Source organism: Molothrus aeneus, chromosome 2, assembly GCF_037042795.1.
Source record: "Molothrus aeneus isolate 106 chromosome 2, BPBGC_Maene_1.0, whole genome shotgun sequence".
NCBI classification, from domain to species: domain Eukaryota; kingdom Metazoa; phylum Chordata; class Aves; order Passeriformes; family Icteridae; genus Molothrus; species Molothrus aeneus.
Window position 1 is genome coordinate 110,692,966 of NC_089647.1, and position 20,538 is coordinate 110,713,503.

Here is a 20,538-nt window from a genome sequence, read left to right on the forward strand (position 1 = left end):
CCCTACTACAGACAGTGCTTCAGATATGTGTGATACTTCTTTTAATGAGGATTTGCTTAAAAAGGGGCTGTGGGAACATTGAGGGTCCCCAAACACTTAAACGTTAAAGTGCGTGTGATGTATAATTTCCCTGAACATCTGTACAGAAAAATTCTGTTACATTTGTTCATAAAGTCAAGTTCTCTTCAAACACCTGTAGCCTAATTCAGGAAATAAACTACCCTAGCTTCCTCTCCATTATTTATTGTAGGCTGCCTGTTGTAGTGGCAGTTTCTATATGCTCTGAATTGCAAAAGACAAAATACCAATTTAAGAAAATACCAAAATTTGACTATTTTCTTCAACAGCTGTAGCAGGTATTGCAAGTCATCAGAAAAAGGAAAGCCTGTCTACAAATCAGTGTGTAACAGTAACATCAGGGGCCATCAACACAATCAAAAATTGTGTTAGGATTTGTACAAATCAGGAGATGAGACCAAAAAGTGGAGAGAGGAAGCACAGTGCCAAAAACAAAGTTCTGCACTAAGATATTTGCTGATGTTAAGAGTCAATACGTACACAAATAGTGATCTTAAGAAATGTACTTTACACTTGTGTGCTTTGCTTCTGATTTTAGGGATGATATTCTTTAGATGGAGAATTGACTGACTGCAAGAGGTGTTCATAGCCGTGGGAATGAAGTTAAAGGAGTTGTAGCTTTGATCCTTGGTGAAAATAATTGCAATCCTTCCTGCCCAGTTTGCTAGGGCAAAGCTTGCAAATACACATCTAAATTTGGTGTCTTCAGAAAATGGCCAAATAGCTACAGTTTGAAATACGTACTTTTTAAGTTTATGTAAACATATTTAATGTTTTATTAAATCATTTTAATACCACATGTACACCCGAAATTCTGTAGCAGCATAGCTTTGCTTTGATTCATTGGAACTTTGCCTCTGAAAACAGCCATAAAATAAGGCTTTTCTGGACTTGGGAGTAGGTGAAAGGATGTGATACACCTCAGTCTTGGGATACAAACTGTGACCCATTCAGAACTAATTAGATCAGTAATTGGAGAACATTTCCTGGGTGTTTTTTGGCATTTCTCTTTTTGATGATTAGTAAAGTGTACTCAGAGTAAATTACAAACATGGACAAGGCTGTTGATTTAAATATTCAGCTTGTATCACCCCCCCTCCTTTTGAATGTTGAGTTTTAATAAAATCTCTTAAGAAAGCTCCTCATTTCACAGAATCACAGAATATGCTGAGTTGGAAGGGCTCCATGGTCTTGATTATTGTCATGTCATAAAATCAAGGAGTTCATGATTGCAACCAAATTTGAAACATGTACCATAAATAGGTGAAAGTCACAGATTAACCAGCTGGAATTAGAATTTGCTGGAAGTCTGTCAGGCTTTTGAGAACTGTGCTGGTGGAAGGACCTTCCCTCCCATATGAGTTTGTTCAACTGCTTCAATTCAATGGCCAGTAAGTTCAGAAAGTTGAGAAAGTGATTTTATTTATTTATTTATTTGCTCATTCCCAAAGTGTAAACAGGGTCATGAGCTAAGGATGTAACAGGCTAAAGATCATTGCAGTTATGGTGAAGAGAAGGTGTCAGTCCAGTTGTTAAAAACGTGTGTTTATAGTACAGAACATTCTTTGCTTCTGTGTGTATGTCACTTAAAAACTTCTGGTGCAAGTTTTCTCAAGCTGAAATTAATTTCTAATTGGATTTACATTTGTGGCTCTAGCTTTTCTTAGTCTAAGTAGGAAGAAGTAAATTATTTTACAACATGCTAGATGTGAAAAGAATCAGATCTTGGGAAACACATATGAAGATACATAAATTGCATAAGGAAACATGTTGAGGTAGTGTGTTCTTTGGTTCAGCAAAAATGAATGAAATAACTGTTAAATGAAAAATGATTTCTTTAGGGAAAAAAGCAACACAATGAGACTAAAATCAGAGGGGTTTCTTTCTTGCAGATTGGAAAGAATGAAGTAAATCCTTTCATGTTTCATTGATTTTAAAAATTGTCATGTAAGTTAGAGGTTTGTTTTGTGTTGGGGAAATAGAATGTCCACAGAAGAGTCCAAGAAAATTTCTGTTGTTCATTTATTGTCACTTAGAATCAGTGAGCTTCCAAATCTGTTCTGTCTTTAATATTACATTTCTTCTTTGAAAAGTGATGCTGACTCCGTTAGTGAGAGTGTTTGTAGACCTTGTCTTTCAAGCTAATAAAAAACTTTATTATTTCTCAGAAAATGTATTATTTGCTTTAGTAAAGTACTGAATTTTGAAAACCTTGTATTTCTTTTTCCCAGGCTGTTCGCTGCTATGAATCGCTAATTTTGAAAGCTGAAGGAAAGGTCGAGTCTGATTTCTTTTGTCAGTTAGGTCACTTCAACCTCTTATTGGAAGATTATCCAAAAGGTAAGAATTTTTAGTTCTTCTGATAAATGTCTTTGAGGAATTGTTCTTCAGTGTAGGTGGCACAAGAGAATGAAAATCACTGGGCTAAGTCACTGTTTTCTTGGTTTGTACTGTGTTTCAGAGCCCATAAAAGAATTAAAACTGGTGATATCTTCACAAGAACAACTTTATTCTTACTTCTTGTTCCTTTTTATTTTTAATGAAAAACAAAAGCCCAACCAAAACATTCCTGGTTCAGGTATGAATATGAAGTTGGCTGGCAGGCCCAGTGTCTGATGGCACCCTGTGGGATGTGGGTGAGAGCTGGGTAGAACAGGTTAGAATATTTACTTTTTTCCCATGGGATGCCTTTTTTCATTGCCATTGCTTTTTAATTTTAACATGAATGCAGATCTGTTTGTGTAGGGAAACAAATAACACCCCCACCCTAAATATGTGTGCTTCCACCTCCCCATGCCTTTTTCCAAGCACACAGAGATGCTGTCCTGCAGTTTTCCTGGGATGCAGAAACAGGGAGATGAGTGATAACTGAGAGTAGTTCAGGAGCACTGCTTGGTGGCTCAGGCTGGCTGTGGGCTGTTTGATAGCTGTGTGTCTGTGGGTCCACTGGCTCTCTGACATTAAACAGGGTGAGTTTGGCTTCCTGGGACATTCATTTCTAAAGTGAGAAACATGTAGATTTGATGCTGCTCAGCAGGAATTTGCAGGTATCTGAATTCAGTCTGTAAATTTGGAAGGGTTTGTTTAGGGGATGGAAGCTTCTGTCTTGTACCTCATCCCATCCCATGAGTGGGATATAACCACTGGTGTTTCCAGCTCCAGAGGCATGGGAAGATCTGCAGGGAGCATGGCAGTATGATGTCTCTGAAATTTAGTGGAGAGTAGTCTGATCTTAAGCACTTTTGTTTAGTTTGAAGAAAATTCTGCCACCCTCTCTGCAAAAAAATTTACACCACTCTTTCTCATTAGCCTAATGAAGTTAGGGGTGTGAATGCAGTGTGACCTTCTGGACATATTTTACTCAGCAAAAACAGCCCAGGATTATGGACTGACCTGTATTAACTCTGCTTTTGAGTTGATAACAGTTAGGAGTGACAGGACCAGGTGTTGCTGAGGATCAGAGGCAGGGTTTACTGATGGGGCATCTGCTTTGTGCTCTGTGTATGGTTTTATAAACAAGCATAAAAACTCCAACTGATGGTTGGAAATATCAGTTCTCCAGAACTGTAAAAGAGCACTAGTACAACAATGTGAGAAAAAACATTAAGCCATTAAAAATCTGAATTAAAGTACTTAATACTTTCTTAGATGCCTATTTAAAGTCACATCTCAGTTGTAAAAAAAAGCCTCAAGAAGACTAAAAACCTTGTTAGTTATGGAGTATTAAAAAATGTATCTATATTTTCAAAGAAGTGTAGTAGTAGTTGAAAATACTGGGGGACTTTTAATTGATGTAAAAAGGGAAGTTAAAGGGTTTTTTTTTTTTATTAAGTGAGGGACATATGTTCCTGTTCACTCCAGTTTTTGAATTCTAGTACCAAAGACTGTAAAACTATTACCCTCAATGCAGAAAGTCATTGTTATTCTACAACTAATTTATTACTGCTATTTGAAAGAACTAGAATGTTTATGTGTCATTATAAAGTAAAAATAAATTTCATTACCTGATACAAATTTTGTTACTTTAATTATCATACATTCTAATTGTGTTATAGTTGAATTTTACATGATTTAGAACAGAAAAGAGAGTTCAGAATGTTTTGATATCACTAACGTATATTTTACCCAGATTTTAAGTCCTGAAGTTCCAGAAGTGTAAAATGCAGAAGGAGCATGATATTCAGAGCTATAAATCTGTGTAGTCTGAATTTAGTCAAAGTTATGGACAAGTCAGTGTATTTAATAAATTGGAGATAATTAATAAAATATCACAACATAGCAACATGTATAATGCTCCACAGTTTTTTTCCCTTAAAAGCTTGTTACTTAATTAAATATCTTCAATAAATGCATGCACCTTTGTATATAATTTATGAAGTGTTTTTTACAAAGGCAGAAGTAATAGTGCTCTTTGTTTAAAAAGTGCTTGCTATGAATTTTGTGCAGAGCAGAACAAACTGTGAGCTGACTGTAGAACTGGGATCAGTGGTCAAGATGAAGCAGTGCTTCAGGGACGACAGATCTGGGTTTTGTGTTGATAGTTTCTTCCCTTTAGATCTGTCTCATTTTTTCACAAACACACTGGCAGTGAAGGATCGTGTAGCTGGGTGCATTTTGTTGCATGTTTTTAGTGTTTTGGTTTAGCTGATACCTTCTTCTGAGACTGTAGGTCATTTCCTTGTAAGAATTAGGACTTCAACACCATAAGAGGGATCTTGACAAAAAGTCCTGGCAGGTTGCATCATTGAAACTCACATTATTGGTGCTATTAATGCCCTTGCTGCATGTGCATAGAGAGTATCAGTGAGGGGCAGGCTACCTTGAATGTGATGTTTGATACTCAAGTCTATTTAACTTGATTTATTTTAGTGAAAGCTCTTAAATATTGTAAGTCCCCTCGAAGTGCAGTGTGTTTTCTGTCACTCCTAGCCACTGAATTCCAGAATCAGTATACTTTTATTTTTCTTCCTTAAAAAGAAGTACTTGTCTCCAAGAAAAGTTTTGAGTTCACTGGAGTGTCAGTGCCACTGCTAACCTTTAAAAGATCTGAAGCTGCTCTGCAGGTTGCAGATTGCCAAAATGCAGTAATTTTGAATTGCTGTTGATAAGTAAAGGGTTTTCTCTGCAGCCATGGAATGGAGTTGCTGTGATCACCAACTCTGATCAGCACTCTGCTGCTGTTAGGAGAAGGTCCTACACAAGGGATCAGCCTTTTTGCAGGTTTTGAATCCAGTGAGACACTACCTTGAATTCAGACACTTAGCACCAAGATTGCAGATGAATTGATTTCAGCTTTGCCTGCATGTTCAGAGTGGTTTCTCTGCTCAGCTTTCCTTGTATTGATCGTGACTGATCAGAATTTGGCTTTGGGATTTCCTAGAATGGCAACGTTGACTCCTCCCAGTGAAAACTATTTCATTTCCTCAGTAGAATTTTCTTAGCTCTAATCTGATTCTTCCTCTTCTCTCTTTTGACAAGGCAGCTATTCCCAGCTGTTGGATTGTTTTGGAGGTTCCCAAAGCTTTTGTTGCCTGGGCATGCCCTTGGTGGCACCCTCGTGTCTGCGGGTTGCTTTCTTTGTGCTGGCGCAGCTGAGCCTGCAGCTGTGTGGGGAACTGATCCAACTGAAAAATAACCCTGCACAAAAATGCTGTGCAGTTGCCCCAGAATGTGAAACCTCAGCCTTGGGTTTTTGCTGGAGGAGGTGGCTGGGTTGTCATGGAGGCCTTTGGGTTCTGGGAGCATTCTGAATTCAGTCAGGACTCCTGGTGTGAACCCCTCAACTGTTTGCTACTGGATTCCATGGGACAGATGGGTTTTTCACCAAATTATTGTGCTCTGGTCTTGAAAGAAACGTATGTTCCACTGATAGCTGGAGTTTATTTTTCATTCCATGGCTGGTTTCCATAAGCAGTAAGGAGTGAAGATAGTGATGTTTTAAGATTTGGGTTCTAGCTGACTTGAGTTCTAATTGACTGCTGTTTAATGAGCTCGTGGATTGACATCATCTGTGTTTTCTTTAGGGATCTTCTTTTTGCAGAAGGGTCACATGCATTCACTGTGTTCAGTCTGTGACTTGGAGGACAGCTCACAGTGGCACAAATGGAAATGTGCTTTAATCTTTTGCCTCCTTGAATTGCTGTTCTCTAAGCAAAATTCCTGGAAGTAGAAAATGCAGTTAATGAATGAACGATTTGAGAAAAACATGAATTTATTTGTGCCACAGTTACTAAAACACAATAAATACTGTACTGAAATAATTCTTATTGTTGTACTCAAATAGTAGTCTCATTTTTAAATGTTCTATGTCAGAACAGTTTTAGCAGTATTTATTTTGATTATAGACGGTGACTGCTTTGTCAAAAATACTAATATAAAAACATTTTAAGTTGTTTGTAAGATAGTGTTCATTAGTTATAGGGCATTTTTTTAGTAATCATTAATCTAAAATTTAAAACCCTACTAAAAAAAATACCCAGATTGTTAATTGAGCAGCTCTTTTATTGCAATGCAACCTAAACCCAAAATTTAAACACTTTCTGATTGTTCTTTTGTAAAGTTGTTTGGTTGTGAGAAACTCCCATATTCAACAATGTATGTGTGTTCCTTTGTACTTAGAATTCCAGCTCTGTAGGGAATTTCTCTGTGGTGGTGAAGGTCTTTCAGGAATTTGAAAGGAAGTATTGTTATTGGGAAGCATTTTCATGTGCTGTGCTCTGAGGTGCAGTGTAGAAGTGGTAATTTTATAAAATATAAGGGAAAACTTCACAGCATGGACAGGATTGTGCTGATTCCTGCTGGGCTGTCTTGTCTTACTGATGAGTCCAGAAGAACTAGAATGAATTAAATAGCTTGAATGAGTCAAGGAAGAGGTGACTGTTTCAAATAAGTGTGATATTTAGGTTTAAGGGGTTTTATTTTGTTGCTTGTAACTGGAACTAACTGGTAGAATTGGAGTTGCTTCTATTTAGAGCTGTTCACAGAATCCTGAAGGTGAGATAAATTTTGGGTGGTTTAATTTCAGGTGGTTTAAACCATTACATGAAATTTCTGCAGAAAAAAAGGAAGCTTAGAGCATTAAAATGTTCTTTATAAATTGTATGTATGTGAAGCAGAGGGAAGCAGTCGACAGTTTTATTATAAAATATACCAAGGCTATGTTTTTGACTGGTTGACTGAAAATTTTCACTTTGGAAAGTATTCTAAATAAACACTCAATTGTTAAAAGACCTTTTTGTGTAATGCACTCTTGGAATATTTTTGAGCTTGATGAAAATCCATTGGGTTTCTTCGCTGGTTTTCAGTATTTTAAGACTTTTCACAGAGTTCAAGGTCTAAAGGATTTCTGTAATTGTAAATTTCTTGTCAAACTTGTATATCTTTCACATTTAATACTTGATGGGACAGTGGGCTTCACATCACTTTGCTGCTGCATTACATTTCCAGATGGGGATGTGGAGCCGTTAATAAAATTTCTTAGAGGACTATTTGATGAATTTTCTGTCTTAAATCTATGCTTGTGTTGCTTTTGTGTGTCAGCCTTCATTCTGTGTTAAAAGGAAGACATGCTTTAGGCTTCTTTGATTGTCTCTTTGGTACTTTCAGTACAAATCTCTGGAGGAAACGGAGAGCAGCATCTGCCTGAGGCCTTAAAACAAAAGACCTGAGTGGCATTTTGCTGCTCTCACTTCCACATATTTTTGGGTTATTACAGAATCATAGAATCATGGAAGTTGGAAAAGACCTTTTAAGATAACCTAGTCCTGCCATTAAGTCAGCCCTGCCAAGGCCACCACTGAACCATGTCCCCCTGCAACACATCTGCATGTCTTTTAAATAGCTCCAGGCATGGTGACTCCACCACTTCCCTGGGCAGCCTGTGCCAGTGCCTGACAATCCTCTCACAAAGAAAATTTTCTAAATAGCCAGTCTGTATCTCTCTCCTGGTGCAAATTGAGGCCATTTTGTTTGTCCTGTCAAGACTTGTTGCTTGGAAGCAGAGCCAGCTGACACCTCACCTCACTGCCTTCCAGGCACTTTGTGGAAGGCAGTGAGTTCCCTGAGCACCTCTTGTTCCAGGCTAAGCACCCCCAGCTCCCTCAGCTGCTCCCCATCAGGTTTGTTCTCCAGACCCTTCCCCAGTGCCAGTGTCCATCTCTGAACATGCTCCAGCTCCTCAATGTCCTGCTTGTCCTGAGGGGCCCAAACTGGACACAGGATTTGAGGTTTGGCCTCACCAGTGCCCGGTACAGGGGACAATCACTGCCCTGGTCCTGCTGCCACACCATTGGTGACACAGGCCAGGTGCCCTTGGCCTTCTTGGCTCTCTGGCTCGTGTTCATCCAGCTGGTGACCACCACGCCAGGGCCTTTTCCACCCATCACTTTCCAGCCCCTTTTCCCCCAGCCTGGGGGGGTTGTTGTGACCCAAGTGCAGGACCCAGCACTTGGCCTGGTTGAACCTCAGCTCTCAATCCCCTTGTCCAGGTTGTTGATGAAGATTCCAGCCAGGAGCGACCCTGCAATGAGCCCTGGGGAGCACACCTGGTGACCAGCTGGATGTAATTCCATTTCCCACCACTCTCTGAACCTGGCCATCCAGCCAGTGTTTATCCAGCAAAGTCAATTCTTTTGGCTCAACCTTGGAATTTTCTCATCTTTTGATGTCTTCAGTTTTATGGCAGAACAGTTTTCATCTTTGCTGGGTTAAAACACCATGGTGGATAAAACCTGCACTATATATAAGCTGTTTCTGCAGCCTGCATGTATCTCTTAGGTGTTTAAGGAAGATTTATTTTTTTCCTGGAAGCAGTCAGATTTAAATCAAGAGATGTGCTCTTTCCAAGCTTCCCTTGTGCAGTTCTTCAGCTGATTTTCTATTTTACTATTAGTTTCACATCAGATAAGCACTAAGAAATATTAGTGCTTGTTTAAAAATTAAATTAAAAATAATCATGTTTAAGAAAACACATACTGTTTTACACAGATCCATACAGAACTTTGGTTTGTATTAAAGTTTTCTTTTCAGGGTTTGTAGTCAAATTAAAGCTTGCTGTTTCTAAGTTCAGTAAGCCAAAAATTTGTGTTAGTCACATTTAGCCTTGCAAGATGCCACTAGATGGTGTTAGTATGTAGTTCACTTTCTTCTTACTCAAGCACTAAAACACTCCCAACTGCTCCATGTTTGTATCACTTTGAAGGCCTCTTAAGTTTTAAGGTGTCATAAAGTGGATTTACTAGAGCAGATCATAAAAGCCATCCTCTGACTGCATGATTTGTGATGAAATGTGCTAGAGGTGACAAGTGGGTGGTTGTCACTCAGTCTAGACATTTTTCCTCCCCACTGTCACCTTCCTTGTTTGTTTAGGTCAAGTATGTAGATTCTGGATACAAAGAGAGATCGTCTTATCTTACTTCTTTAACTAAGTTTTGCCAATATCCTGTGAAATTAAGTGGATGGAAAAAAAAAACCAAACAAACCTGAAACTGCATATGTGGTAATTAAGTCCAATTTGGTTTTTTTTTTCTCTGCATGATACCAAGGAATCTTAAACAGGGAGAAATAAGGAACAAGTATTATCCATGTCCTGCTTCTGACATGGCCCTTGGTCCTATCATTGTAGGAGAGGAAGGCAGACTCCTAGGGGGCACATAATAAAGTGTGTCAGGATTGATGTAACCATACATATTGCAAAGGGGGTAGTTCTGGGTGACTGCAAAAACCTGTAAGAGGAAACCAGTGAAATCCCAGTGTGTGAACTCATTGAGGGTCAGCTCTGCACGAGGTGCCTGAGGTTTACAGACAGATTCTGAAGAGAGCCTGAGCTCAGGAGCATTCTCTCTGTTTGTTCAATGGTTTCAATTCTTTTAGAAGGGTGGTGTTTTGCTTTTCAGAGCTATTCCAGATAAACATTTTATTTTCATCAAGCAATATAGCTGATGGTGATTGACTTGAAAAGCTGTGTAGAGCTTTGGGGTATACATGTCCCCCCCTCTGGGGAGGGTGGTGAATGCTGGATCTGCCACTCACAGGGTTTTCAGGAACATGGTCACAAGGATTAACTGTTAGAAAAATAATATACATGGCCAGGTTTTGGAGAGGGGTGTTCATAGCAAGAGCATCAACTGATAAAGAAATGAAATAAAAGACAGAAGGAGGGAAATAGGTAACTGAACACTTCTTTTAGTAACTGTTGAGTATTGTTTTGGGTGTCTGAATGTGGTCTGTCAGTTTTGTGCTTTTAAAAGCTTTCTGTGGTTGACTACAAAAAGTAGTTGAGGATGAGGCAAGAGGCATTGTCCTGCTGTTGATACTGTCCTGTTCTTTGAGTCCAGACATGCATTTTCTGGATGTTTGTGCGTGTTTCACATGCAGGGAAAAAAGAAGTTTTTATGTTCTTTATTGTCTTTATACAATTCCATATGTGTAAGAATTTCAGTGGCAAAGTTTTAAATTGAAAAAGCTCAAATAATGAGTTCCTAATCAAAAGATTGTCTGCAGAATCCTGCTGTGCCTAAGAGTGATTTCAAAGCACTCATTTTATAATGTTTAAGACAGACATCATAACTGAAATGGGATAATTCACTTGAATGTGTAAAAATGAGAGTTGACCCTGTGTTGAAAGAGGGGCAGTAGTTGATAGAATCTTTGTGACAAAAATTGTCTCACTTTGGAATGACCAATCTTGGATGAAAAGTAAAGGTGCAAAGTGATATTTCAGCCTTTAGTGTTAGGATTTTTTTTATTGTTCATTTTTGTTTGTTCTTGGTTCTGGTATTTTTTTTTATTACTACTAATGTGCTGCATGACCCATGTAACTGGGATTTTTTGCTTTTGAATAAACCAGGGAATATCATCCTACAGGCAGAATCATAACACTGCTAAAGCACACCCTCTGTTACAGATAGGGACTTGGGTAAAATTCTTGTGGCTCTGCAGATTCAGTTGCTCTTTTTTTTTTTTTCTTATTTTAGAATAAAGTTTGTATTTTGAGGGATTTGCACTTATTTCTTGTAGATACAAAGTTAATTTAAGGGAAAAGTTGCTTGTAGTTCCACAGTACCGGTTTTAGATAAGGTACTAATTTCTACACAATAAAATTTAGAATAAATATATGCTTATTGGTGACTCACTCAGGGACTCTGAAATATTATAGGGTTCAAAATTTATGGTTCATGTTTTCCTTCATATCTAGGTTGGTTCAGTTTTTCAAAAATCTTGCTTTCATATTTTGATTTCTGGCATCTCATATGCAAGATTCTTCTTAGCGTTATGCTTGATTGGGAGTATTTCATGTGGGTTCTGTCAAAAAGAACATTTTCTTGAATCCTTTTTTTTTCTGCTTTTCTGTTCCTTTAATCCTTTTCAGCAGAGGTTGAGTGCTCATGGAGCAGATATTTAATGTAGTGTTCAATGTAGTTGTAAAAGGGGCTGAAATCAGATTTCAGAGCTAACTTACTGTAAGTTGAGCACTTGATGATACTGAAAGTGTTCATGGTGACACTTTTTAGTTGTCTGACTTTCCTGAGGTGGAAAGGGACATTTAGCTCTGGCTTAATGGAACCCTCCATGATTCACCCTTTTTTAGAAGAACTCTGGGAATTTTAGCATTTTATGTGCAAGAAGTAGCAAGGGAATACTGTTAGCCTTGGAATGGAAAGCCTTAGGAACAGGCTGGATCCCTGGGTGTTTCTGAAGCCACCAGGAGGATTGGGCACTTCAGACACTGAGGAGGACTGAAGTGTCCTCTTTGTTCCTCTGGAAGAGAAATGTGGCTCCTTAGAATGGAGGCCTCATCTTCTTATCATGTAAATATAAATAGATTTCAGCAGTCCACGCTTCCCATGTGCTTGTTTTTAATTGAAACTGAGCTTGGCACATTAAATGATCACTTCAGCTGTTCCTGTGGGAAGTTGCTGAACTTTATTGAAGAATGGAAGAGTTAGAAAAGAAAGTCACAGCCAAACATCCTTTTTCTTAAAGAAAACTGATGGAATGTCATGGAGCAAAGACTCCTTTCTGTAATAACTTCCCTCCGTGTTAAATGGAGATGTTAGGATTTTTCAGAGCAAGTTTCTTCTTGCTTTCTTTTTTCCATTCTTTCTCTTTAAAGTATTCTGTTTATTTATGTAGTTTTTTAATACTGTTGACATTTTATAGACTTACTTAGCAGTGCCTTAACTGCTATAGGTAAGCATATTCCACCTCTCCTTTTTAATGGATATGCTCATGTGGGTACTTCTTATATTTTTTTAACAGCTATGGTGAAAATGTTCTGCCTTCTATTTTTCCAGTATAATTCTTAGCATTGTATTTGATGTTCTTTTAATCTTTTTATCCATATCCCCTGCATAGTTGACTGCAGTAGTTGTGTTAAAAAAAAAAAAAGTTTAGAAGAAGTTGTCAGTTTCTTGAATCTTGCATAATATGGTCCTGTTGACCTGAGTATTTGAAATATACTTCAACCCTTAAAATTGGGATAGGTGCTGTTTGAGTAAAATGAAAAACCTCATTTTGTTTGTGATGTGATGCATTACAAAACTCTTTCATAGTGCATGTGCATGTTCCTGTTGGGGAAAGCAAAGTCATAACCATGCTCAGAAGATAATTATTCCTTTTTGTTGAAAACTTATTAATGATATCTGGGAGAAGTTGAATCTAGAAGGACTTTTGGGGGGGAGTAGGGTGTTATTTTGTCTTACTGTGAAAATCCTTTAAAACATAATTACAGAAAATGACTAAAATATGCTTAGTTTTAACATTCTTCAACTTATATTGTTAGACTGAAGTAATATTCTTCAGTTTGTACCAGGTTGTTGTTTTTTTTTTTTTGGGGGGGGGGGGGCTTGGAGGAGGAATTGTGTTCTTAAATTGTGAAAGACTAAGATAAGTTAGATTAGATTTTTAAGTGATTTTGTTTGTCTGAGTTACATCATTTTAAATACCTTGCATGTTAATAATGTGTGATCAATGAGTCTTCTAAGTTCATTTTTCTAGTCTGGGCATCTAAATAAACCACAGTTTAGAACATTAAAATTAGAAATTGGTCTCACAAACATTTTGGTGGAGAGGGGCACCTCATGGGCATGGATCAGCATGTTCTGTTTACAGATAAAGATTGTGAGTCTCCATAGACAAAGGAGTGCAGAGGTTCTGTGTCTTTGCCATCATGTGTATGTTCTTATTTCACTTAAGCACAAGAACTTTGGTCAAGTTACAAAATGAATATGCAAGACAGGTATTGAAGGTTGATAACATTTATGGACATGAGTTATCCATGGTGCTTGCAGGAGATGAAGCTGCACCTAAAGTCCATATTGTTGTTCTTTTGTCTTAATCTGTTTAGTGCTTATGGTTTTCCAAAGCTGGAGCTGTCTTCTTTTGTTGTTTGGTTTCCACACATTGTGTATTTTCCATTCTTAAATCTTGGGGAGCAAACACTTGAAAAATCAGTGTCTTGGTGTTACTGCAGTGAATCTTTACTTTAAATGCTTCATTTTTGATGGTTCCTAGTGCTGTGTTCTTAGAAAAAAGCAAAGCCTGTTTGTGTTCTAGTCCGAGGTGGCCTCTTAGCCCAAGGGCAAGATGAATCAACCAGAATTTTTCCTTTAGTGAGGAAGAGGGATGCAGGAGTGGTGATTGGAGAAGTTGGTTGCTAAGTAGAACTAATATTCTATTGAACAGAGCTGTTCTTAGCACTGATTTCCAGGTTAGTCTTGGCCGTGGCTGTGGAATAAAATGTAAGCTTTTATTCTTTTTTCTGCTTGCTTTTGTTTCTCAGAATGAAAGGCCATGTGAAATTGATTTCTCTTTGTATGTCCCTCCTCACCAGTTCTTCAGAAATTACAGGGCATCAGGGAGCGTGGTAAATGAGCTACATGATTAAATTTTTAAATCTTAGAACAGCTTTGTCCGGGATGAAAATACCAAAATTTCAAATTATTTCTTTGTTATAGGTTTTCTTTAAAATATTGCTTGATTTACATTTGTAAGATTAATAATAAATATACTTCTGGGTTGACATTTCATAAAACAAAATTATAATCTTAAGGAATGCATTGCCCACAACAGTGTACTTACCATGGCAGTGTTACTTTTATTAAACCATTTATCATTTTAATGTTGTGTATTCTGACTCTTAAGGATTTTTATCTTTTTCTTCAAAGAAAATGAAACAAAACAAATTGAACATTCATTTTTCTTCCCTACAGCATTATCTGCATACCAGAGGTACTACAGTTTACAATCTGACTACTGGAAGGTCTGTATATGCTCTTTTTTTTTTCAATTTTAAAGTGTGTTGCTGTAACTGTTCAATTTTTTGAAGTAGATTCTGTTCAATATAAGTTTGGGTTATCTACCTGCAATGACTTTTTGTTGGCACATTAATTGAGTCTTAATGTAAATGTTCACCTGTATGTGCAATTCATTATAAATGTCAGTATAAGTGAGTCTTCAAGTCATGTATGGAAAAGGCAGCTCAGTTAAGCTGACTTGTTTTAAATAATTTTTGTTACCATCATTATCCATTATTTCAGGGTTTTTTTAATATTTGGATGTGTGTTTGGAGAACAGCAGAGCCACTTGAAAGCTGCTGTGCAGACATTGGACTGGGAATAGGAAAAATGTTCTCAGGTTGCTTTTTGTTTCCACAGACACCAAATTCTTTCAAGTCCTTTTCAGTATTTTAAATACCACTTTTACGTCAGACAGGAGCAGGTCCTGTTGGTGTAGCTGTCTTGTCTGTAAGTAGAGGTATTGTGTCTGTAAGTAGAGGTATCATGACTTCAGATGAATAAAATTGAAAAAAATTCTTACAATGGCATTGTCAGAAGTTGTCAGCATTGGTATATTGTCACATGAAATAGTTTGAAGCTCCTGGTTGAGAAGGAAGTGCAGCAAAGCATGGAACACATGAGATATTTGTGTGGTCTTGAGCAGCTGTTTTCCTTAGAAATGTGGATAAGTGCTTCTTTCAGACGGGGAGGGCTCATGAAGAGCTCTTGGTACCACATAGAGATGGTATTAGAGAAACAACATTTTGTGTGTTCTTTGCATTTATAGGGACTGTAACAATGCTCTGAAAAACACTGTGGCAGCTTCTCCCATATGGCACAGGCTGGGGAGAAAGGCAGGGTAAATTAAGGGTGGGAGAGTGAACTACAATGAATGTTTTACAGCAGATAAAGGAGAGCTCCAGTTGGAGGATGCTGGAGAAATTTTTGGTATTGTCTTGTAAAGCCCCTGCTCCAGCAGGAGTTGTGCAAGTGCCATATTTCACTGGGCCATTTTGGAATTGAAGGAGTTTTTCCAGCAGTAACCCCTGCAGTTTTAAAATTACAACAATAAAAACATTATTCTATTCTTCTTACGTGTTCTTGGAAAGCTGCTTTAGAGATTGCTGTAAATAAGTGTTGAAATCAATCAATTAATTAAAAATCAATTGTAATAGTTTCTGATGTTTGTACTCTTTCACATTAAGCATGTCAAAATAGTTTATGACTGGAATTATTTTTTCTGGTTTTTATTCCAATGGCTCATTATTAAAAGAAGTGGTAGGTGATTACTAAGTTATTTCCCCTGCATTTTCTGAGTTCAGGGTGCAATGTAAAGGATTATATGTATTTATATAGGTATAGGTTGTTTTCAGTGTGGCTCAGACTGTTGTCTGCAATTAAAATAAATGTAAACTCTGACTGTTTTGCAGTTTTATCTCAAGAGCACTGATGGCAATAAAATTTCTGTTTGTATACAATGTGTGATATTTTAAGATACCTTTTTCTTTTATATATATCTCCAGAATTTTACCATGCAGGGATTAGTTTGAACAGTTCCAGTTGCAAACATGACAGCTTTGGTTTCAGTTGATTGACAAAAGAATATTTTGAGTTCTGCAAATTAAAAATCCAACCCAAAAAGAACAAGAAACCAAAACCCAGTAATTTTTCTTCCTTTCTTGGCCTCTCCTGGGAAGGATCTCATTGTGAGCTTCCTTAAAAATGTGTAGCCCAAAGTGGTTCTTTTCCCATAATCTGGGAGATTTTGTTAATTTTGATATTCATGAAAAAGAGCCTGAAAAAGTCCAAAACCATTTTTCAGCTAATAACTTTTTTACTGAAAGTGGTAAAAATCACAGGTGGATCATATTTCATCTTATTAATGGATGATGAAGCTATTCTGGAGTTGACAGTGGGAAGCTGCCTGGATTGGGTCTAGAGAAAGACCTTCCCCTCCTCCCTCCAACTGAGAGGATTTATTTTTTCTTGTCATCCTTAATGCCCTGTATCTGTAAGAAACCATTTAGTCAGGAATAGCAAGTTTATGGTGTATTTTTGGTCACACTTTTATGCTGTTTTGTTCTACTTTGTGATATTTTTTTTTTTTGTCCCAAAGAGATACAGATGGCAAAAAACTCAGTCAAATTTCCTTATTTTAGTGTTGTGGAATTTTTGAAAAGTTTTTTTTTTTCTTTTTTTAGTTTTTACAGGGCTGGATGTCATCAGTTGAGTTGTTGGAATTCGTGATAGTAAAGGAAGGAAGAGAGAGAAGGGTGTGAAGGAAGGATGGTATTTGTGAGCTGTGAGGGGTGCTGCCTTGAGAGATCTGGGAAACTGGAGAGTGCTGAATCACATGAAGGTTATTACATAAGGCAGGGCTGCAGTCAGACAGGAGCAGCCTTATAAACTTGGGCATTTTATCTGAAATTACAAACTGTCGTGCAGTGCAAATTTATGTGGTTGAAATAAGTGTCCTGTATGTGCTCTGCTTTTTAAAGAGGGAACTTACAGAAGAATTGTGAGAGTTTTCAGATTTCTTTGGGTGTAATTTGGCCTCCTTTTATAAAGTATTTTTGCTCTCTGCTACTTTGGATTTTTAGAGTTGCATGGGGTTGGTAATTGAGCGTTATTTTCATGCATTGTTCATTTCATGATATGCAGTCTCTATTTCCTTTCATGAAAAAAGCATTTTATATTTTTTTGTTTCCCCATAGATTTTTCTGATGGTCTGAATTTTCATAGATTTTTCTGATGGCCTGGTCTGAAACAACCAGGTTGTTTTCTGTCAGAATTTGATGCATGGGTTGTTTTGTTGCTGTTACAGTAAGCATTGTGTTGATCATGTGGAACAAAAAGAGAAGGAAAAAAACACTTTATAAAATATATTCTGGATATATACTCTAGTGACAGGAGTGAAGGTGAAAGGTTAGGAAGATGCTGTATTTTGCCATTTAGCAGATCAATACTCCCTCTGTGCTGATGAGATATTATTTCCTTTCAAAGAACTATCTGTATGGATTATTTTGAAGGTGTTGGGTTGCACTATGCCACAATTTCTAAGTAGACCATTTTTTGCTGTAATCTTGGGTACTCACAGATCAGTGTAAAATGTCCTAGAAAATAATTGAGTTTCTGCAATTTTTGACTACAAAGACACTGTGCTACCTCAACTCAGCATTTAAAAAAATTGACTTGAAATTATTTGACTTGAAATATCTCAACTTGCATAAAAGCCAATCTGACTTTCATTCTTGCATTCAAGTAGTTCTCTCAATGTTTCTTATGTGCCTATGCTAAAATGCTAAAATAAATCTCCCTTCTGTGCAATGTACTTCATTCTGATTTCCTTTTAAAACTCCCCTGTGTCAATGTGTTGGGGGAGGTGAGGATGACTGTGGGGGATGAACGGATACAAAGGGCAGTTCAGGAGAGGGAGACAACAGCTAGAACTGCAATTTGTAGATGTTGATGCTCCTGGGGAAATAAAGATATCAAGTGTAAATGTCTGCCATGATTATCAGTTTTGACATATTCTGAGGAGGCAGGATTAGAAGCTCAGCAAGGAGTAAGATATTCCTGATTTTATCCAAACATGATGGCAGATATCTGGCACCTGTAGGAACTTATTTTAATCATCTTGTGGTTTTATTATAATGGACTTGATCATACTGAACTCTTTTATATAATACCTGAGTTTTGTTAGGGCTGTCCTAGAGAAACTCCATTGCATGAGTGAATTGAGTGTAAGTGTATAAGACATCTGGATCTGTTGCACTGACATGGTTGTCCAGGGCAGGAGAGACCCAAAACCCCTGTTCCACAGATTTGGGGCTCCAAGAGGCATCACTGGAGTGATTCCTGGGAGAGCTCCTGAGAGAAGAGCCTGGTTATTCAGTATTTAGATTAGATCTCTGCTTAGGCATGGCACTGCTGCAGCCCTTGTCTGGTTTGATAATCTTGATTAAAGACTTGTGACCTTTGTAGGTAGGTGAATATGCACAAATTACCAGTTAGGAATTGTGTGCCTGCAGTTGTAGCAGCCCAGTTTGAATAAATAAAACCTTTTGGTACAGCTATGTTAGGGAGCAGAAAATTCCTTTATGCTGATTCTCTGAAGTGTTAAGGACATACCTGTGCTTGGGGAATGAATGTGAAGATTTCTAGACACTTAAATCCAGGGGATTGTGAACAAGTTATGAGGAACATGGCAACAGCACTGCTGAAGTCCATTCTTCTGTGTTAATTCATCAAAGAGTAGCATCCTGCTGGTTTAAGTTCTTCTTAATAAAAAGTGTGTTTTATCAGAGTAACAGAGTGTGCAGGTACTTGAGCATTTCTATTTACATGTGAATAAATTGAAGGATTGACAAGGCACAGAATTTAGAAATGCATCTTAAAATGTTGGACGTTCCTGTGAAAATGACTTACTTCTTTTTCAAGGTAGGCTTTACTTTGGAATAGGATGCTAGACCTTGGATTGAGGGTGCCTGAGAAAGAAAAGAGACCTCAGTTTTATTCAGCTACACTCAAGTGTAGTATCTCTTTATCAAGCAGTGTTTGGAGTGGATCAGTCAGGAAGTCTGAATGTTCCTTGAAATGTTCAAGGAACACTTAATTAGTGAGTTACATCCTCCAACATGAATTCAGATATAGAATTCTTGTTAACTGTTGACTTTTGTTGGAAAGTTGCCTGGAAGGAAAGTAAATCTGTCAGGAACTCGTTATCATTTTATGAAAATGGCCTTAATCACCCTTCTCTTTAATAAAGATTTCATTTATGTGGACAAGGTGAAAACATCAAAGAGGTTTGGTAAACCCCAGGAAGGGTTTTCAAAGACCTAATTCTGTGTTACAAGTGCAAATGTGGTCCAAACTGAATTTACAGTTGCAAGGCTGTACTGTAGAACACTGAATAGTTGTGTTAAGAAAAAATAGAAAAATTGAAGAGGGGGAAGTAAATCCCATAATTTTGCTGCCAGGTGAGGTGTGAGTTTAGTTCTGGAAAGCAGCTGTTTGGTGCTGCCTATGTTTACTGCACAGTAGAATAAATTGCTGTCTAAATTTTTACCTTTTTTCATATTTATTTCTTAAATTATTCTTGAAAACAAAATTCTGGCTATATATATACAAATGTGAGAATTTCCCCTCACTTTTCTCAGGTAATCCTTATAAAACAGGGAACAATCCAAGACTGTACAGAGGAAAAAAACTTCCAAAAACCAAACCAGCAAAACAAACAAAACAACCAAACCAAAATCCCCCTGACCTGAAATGCTTTTCAGAAAGCCAAATGCCAAAGGAAAATTCAGTTGTGTATGTGGGTGCTAATCATGGAAGAGGGATATGATCTCAGTCTGTTCTGTTGTTAGTTTGTTGCAGAAAGCAATTTTATAACACTCCTTTTTATGTTGATCTGAAGTGTATTTGAGTGCCAGGTAGTATTTTAAAATGCTGTTCTATAATTAGAGCTATGTAGAAATTTCTTAAGCTTATGGCTAAAACCCTTATAATTAGTAGAAAGGCTTTTTTGTTCCAAAGAGCTAAAGTAACTAAAGACCATGGATGTTAGTTTTTAAGTGTGACCTGTTGCTTGTTTTTATTGTTTCATGCAGCTTTTTTTTCATCCCTCTACTTTTTTTTCTGTTTTGTTTGGTGAAATGGCTTTTTTTGGTATGCTTCCTTAATGCTATAAAATAGGAAAATAATTAAAAAAACATTATTCTTTAATTTTGCCTGTTTTGCTGTGTCTTTTTCTCCAGACTGTAAGTCTGTTTCTCCCTTTATAAACAGTTGGACAAAAAGCAATTACTAGACATCCTGATAACAGCAAATAAGAGAACATTTTGCACCTTGGAGATCCTTTAGAAGACAGCAATTTTCCACTTCATTGACTCACAACTGTTTTATTTCTGCAGTAAACTCAAAAAACCAAGTAGCTTTTTAAACAGAATTCATCAAAAATTTCATTATTTTTTAATTAGATATAAATGCTTGGATTAATTGAAACAATGCAGTTGTATAGGATCAATAGAAATTACTGGAACAGACATTCTTCTGGAACAAAAGTTGGAGAGGTAGGATGATTTGTTAACACTGCTTTTTATTCAAGCCCTTCGGTTTTTGAAACTTTTATTTTAAAGAAAACTGTGATTCTGTATAAAGAGATAAATTTCCCCTTAAGGAT

The 20,538-nt window shown here is 37.2% G+C and overlaps 1 protein-coding gene across 5 annotated transcripts in view; it reads left to right on the plus strand.

The window, feature by feature from the left end:
• The window catches only part of KDM6A (lysine demethylase 6A), a 151,743-nt gene that overhangs the window by 31,990 nt on the left and 99,215 nt on the right, over positions 1-20,538 (plus strand). For all 5 annotated transcript variants that reach the window (XM_066545508.1, XM_066545509.1, XM_066545511.1 and 2 more), the window contains exons 3-4: positions 2,310-2,418; positions 14,289-14,338. In XM_066545508.1, coding sequence (XP_066401605.1) covers positions 2,310-2,418; positions 14,289-14,338 — 159 coding nt within the window. The remainder of the gene's footprint in view (positions 1-2,309; positions 2,419-14,288; positions 14,339-20,538) is intronic.